At 27.8% G+C, this 4,946-nt stretch overlaps 1 protein-coding gene across 1 annotated transcript; it reads right to left on the bottom strand.

The window, feature by feature from the left end:
- Nucleotides 1-2,943: 2,943 nt before the first annotated feature.
- LOC107006647 (acetyl-CoA-benzylalcohol acetyltransferase-like) lies at nucleotides 2,944-4,522 on the bottom strand. The gene has a single exon (XM_015205163.2). It carries the CDS (start codon nucleotides 4,397-4,399, stop codon nucleotides 3,053-3,055), a length of 1,347 nt encoding a protein of 448 aa, XP_015060649.1. The 5' UTR covers nucleotides 4,400-4,522; the 3' UTR covers nucleotides 2,944-3,052.
- Nucleotides 4,523-4,946: the final 424 nt, after the last annotated feature.

Raw genomic sequence — 4,946 nt, 5'->3', positions numbered from 1 at the left:
TTTCTCTATCAGTTGAGTTGTATTATTACAAATTAAACGTTTTTATAGTCTATCCAAATGAAGTAGGGACACATGATTAAGTAAAAAATTTATTTATAGTTTTTTTTAGATAAAATACGATGAAAACATAATTAAGTATATAAAAATTACATATATTTTGTTTTACGCGAAACAATCACACAATTTAACAATTATAATATTATTTGTTTAAGGTAGAACTAGAGGGATATGGCTTTTGCCGAGCAGGAGTTCAACATTTTATATTTCAAAGTAATGGTTGCGTTACAGTCATTTGATGTAAATAATGGTGAAGTTGTCGAAAAGAAAACATAAAAAGCAAGCTAGGAGAAACCATCAACATGATTGTGGATTCGGAAGTACGGAGAGAGTTTGCAAGTGAACTCACATCACGTTAGAAGACCGCAGAACTTGCGTTCAATTTGTAGACTGGTTTGTGGATTCACTTGAAGTTAAGGTCTAGCTTGTGAATTCACTTGAAGGTATATATCTGATCACGTTTTAAAAGATAATTTTTAAATTACATTTTAGAAAGTTTATATGCTCTATATATGTTCTAATATGCTCTATATATTGTCTATTATTCATATAATTGATTTTGATATGTTTTCACTGTACATATATAATTTTCCAATAGGAAAATCTTTAATGAAATCAACACGGCTTGTTATTTTTTATTTTGTCTTCTTATTATTATTAAATTAAAATAAGAAATCACACGTGAAAATTTGTGGACTTACACACTTTGGACCACTTATAAGAAATCACATTTATACAAACATATTTGGTGTCACATTCACGTCTTTAAGAATTTCTGTTCAAATTAAATTATTATATAAAGTAATTTACTAAAATAATATATTTTTCTAAAATTTTATAAAATTAATATAAACGTATTTCATAGTAACGTTTTAGGGTATATTTTGTTTTTAAAAAACTAACAGTGTTAAGTTGATATACGTTACTGTAAGTAACGTTTTACTACTAAAACATTATTTTGAGTAACGTTTTACTCCTAAAACGTACAATGAATAACATTTTAGGAGTAAAACGTTATTGTGGGTAACGTATATCAATCTAACGCCGTCAACTTTTAAAAAATAAAATATACCCTAAAACGTTATTGTAAAATACGTTTATACTAATTTTATAATTTTTTTTTAAAAAACGTATTATTTTGATGAATAACTTTATATAATGGCTTAATTTGATCAAAATGCCTAGCGACAAAAATGGAAAAATTTCATAGCCAGATGCAAGTTGTTGTGTGTGTTTTTCTCGTGTTTACATTTTTAATGCAAGTTGTTTGTGTTCTCTTTTCTTCACCTACCCTAATTTATGTGTCAAATAATTGACATGATTACTATTTTAAAATATTACCCTACCCTACTTATTGATAGTTAATATTAAATCTTGAAAGATAATTTAAATATATTATTTTCAATATATTCGTATAAAGAATTATGTAGTAGATATAGTAATTGACTCTTCTTTTTTTTTTATATCAAATACTTTATTAGCCCCAAATTTGATTAATTTTTATTGATAAACCAAAGGAAAAGGGTCAGTTTATGCGACTGTCCCTAAGCAGGGGTTAATTTTAGTTCCATTTAGAACAATTGTGTCCCCTGTTTAATTGAAAACATTAATTAATTTTTAAATCAAAATATAGTAATCAAACATGTTTTTAACTTAAATAATATATATATATATATATATATAGAAAGAGACCACACTTGTTTTTATTGAGAACACAATGAGCTTGTTTTTAATAATTGATCGAACCGTACCATTAACACCTCTAGTAAAATATAATCGAGACAATTAGTTACCGATTATATTTTATAGTATGTAGCAAAATTGGATTTTTAAAAATCATCTCAATTATATTTATTTCTTTTTGGTAATTGTACAGTTTGATTAATTTTTATTTTTTTACTTATAAAATATCACCTCAAAATATACTAATATTAAAATATTTCTTTCGCAAATATTTTTAATTCTTCACCAAAAAGACGAGAATGTAGAACCTTATAGCCGTATTATTTAATCTTAAATATTTAATGGCAGTATTTGCATGAGTATTGTATTGTTGTATTGTTTGATACTAAATAATATATATATTTTTTTTACACGAGACGATCATACAATTCAATAATTATAATATTATATTGAATCTAATATGTTATTATTTTATTCGCATTTAAGTGCCACTTAATCAAATGTTAGCAAGAAAACTTTGGTGGATCCGATTTCTTATGAGCTATATATCTCTTCAAAGAGAAAAAAAATGCAAATACACCATGATAGTGTATAATATAACTTTGTTAACAAGATCTTTTACATGTTTATATGGCAAGTTAAAATAAAGTCATCGTTATTTAATTAAATATCTATTTTTGAAACAATTTAATCAAATAGATTAAAGATGTGGAAACATATTGACAAATGTTTGAAAATGAGAGATGTCTCAAATAATGAATTAATAGACTACACTAAAATAAATGTAATTAATGATACATATAAAAAAAATGTAGTTTAAAGAAAAATGATGATCATTCAATAAAATAATAATATTTTATAACAAAATATTAATAATCAAAATCCTTATATTTTGAAAAACAATGATAATTATCGATAAGTAATAGAAAATTTTCGAAATAGCAAACATAATAAGCTTTTATAGCTACAGTTTCAATAATTTTACTCCGTAGCTATAATTTCATTTTCTATTTGTCTCCTCACCGTCACGATATCACCATCTTCGACAAAAACTATTTGTTACTAAAGATACAACACACCACCACGACTAATCTACCAAAAATAGACTTGAAAAATTCATCTTCAGCTTGATGAACATGCCTATAAATTGAAACTTAATTACTTTAAATTATCGGGGTAAAAGTAGTAATACACTCCAACAAATTAAGTTGTAACAAGATAACAAATGCAACTTTATTATTTTACTGAATCCAAAAAAAATGATGACGACAACAATAACAACAATAAATTAAAAATAAAAATCATCAAAACCCTAAAATTGAAAGAAATCCTTGATATCATTGTCACATTCAAATAGATTCATATTATCTTCCTTCAAATCTACTTGCACACATATCCCATTGCCACATTCTGCATCATACAACCAACAAACTTGACCATGTCTTGATCCAAAATGCATCAAACATGGTTTACCCCAGCCAAAATCAGCTTCTTGTATAGGAAATTTACACAAACTTGAACTTATGATCCTATCAACTTCATCATTTCCTCCCCAATCTTGTGCTAGAAAACTTTCATTATATATATTTGACACCGCGGAAACTATGTCCTCTGGTGAAGTCTTGTCACAAGTATGAATAGTTTCCTTCACAGCGTTATGAATTAATGTTACAAATTCGTGCAACTCCATCTTGTTCTCTCCAGGTATGAATTTTATAGGAGCGTCAACTCCAAGATTCCCAAATGATTTTTCTACTTGAGGTAGAGAAATTAACCTAGTTCGCAAATTTATAGGGATGTTCATTAAAGAACGTCTTAGATATCCGTGCTTCTTTTCTGAAGCACGGATTACAGCCCTCCATAGGAGGGCCATAATCATTTCAACTCTTGACGGCTTAAATTTGCATAAATCTCCACCAACTTTTTCTCTTAGCCTTGATATAGAATCTTCATTGATGTATAGCCTTTTGGCTACTAATTTACACTCCAGGCGATCTACTGGAGGTATACGAGGCAATAGAAGCTTCGATAAATCTCTCGTTGGAAAAACATTACCTAAATCAAAGCTCATGAAATCGATCTTCTCTAAAGGAATCTTAAGTCTACACACTTTAGACCACTCGTTGATAAAATTAAAAGTTGAATAACCATCCATCGTCATGTGCATGTGGCTCATAGATAGAGCTAAGCCACCACACTCAAATTCTGTGATTTGGATAATGACAAGTGGCATGGTAAATAAATTAGATGGATCTACATTCCATGAATCTTGAGGCCAACAAAGCAATGAAAGGTTAACATCCTTATGTGCTTTATCAAGAAATTCATTGAGTTTACTATTCATTTTTGCTTTTATAAATTTAACCCCTTGATCCTGGCAGGATATCGAGTTAATATCTTCGTTAAATCTACCAGAAATAGGGTAAACATGAGTTAAAATCCTAGATAAGGATTGCTCAAGTTGTTCTTCATGATGAGATGAGAAATTAATGTTGTTGGTAGGAGGATAAAAAAAAACAAGAGGTAAATGTGTCTCATCAGATACTTGATCAAAGAAACTTAACTTGTAATTTTGGAGATGATTTGGAGTTGGTGAAGATGGTTTTATGAATTTTGTGGATATGATTTCAATTTCCATGTTTTCTTTTTGAAATGCCATAGATTGTTGTGAACTAGTAAAAGAGAGACTAAGTGAAGAAGATATGTAGAGGCACTTAATTTACTCTTCCCATTTAAATAAAAAACAAAAAAATAAGATAACCAAAGTAGTGACCAATATTTTATGTGTGTGGATCATATCCTACATCATCACTTATAATCCGTACCAAATACTTGTCATTTGTCTCTCTTTTCAGAAATCTCGCGCGCCACTCTCCGTCGTCTCTCTTGCTTTATACAAACACAAATATTTTAAATTATGTTTGTGTTTATATATAGCGGGATAATATTATATACAAATACAAATACATATATTTTTGTCCTATATATACATTTATAATTATATATATATATAGAGAGAGAGAGATCTTTTCCTACCAGTTCTCTGTTGTCTTTCTCTCTTTCTCGCTTTATACAAATACAAATTATATAATTACAAATGTTTTATTTCGATTCAATTGTATACAAAATTAAAATTTTATGCAGTTATAAAAATATAAATAATATATTATGCAGACGCAATTTTCATAAACACAGACACTCAATTT

This window comes from Solanum pennellii, chromosome 12 (assembly GCF_001406875.1).
Source record: "Solanum pennellii chromosome 12, SPENNV200".
NCBI classification, from domain to species: Eukaryota; Viridiplantae; Streptophyta; class Magnoliopsida; order Solanales; family Solanaceae; genus Solanum; species Solanum pennellii.
This window is presented reverse-complemented; position numbering and strand designations above follow the sequence as displayed.

Bases quoted from the DNA above. Each gene is read 5' to 3' on its own strand.
- LOC107006647 (XM_015205163.2), bottom strand. From the start codon at position 4,399: ATGGCATTTCAAAAAGAAAACATGGAAATTGAAATCATATCCACAAAA.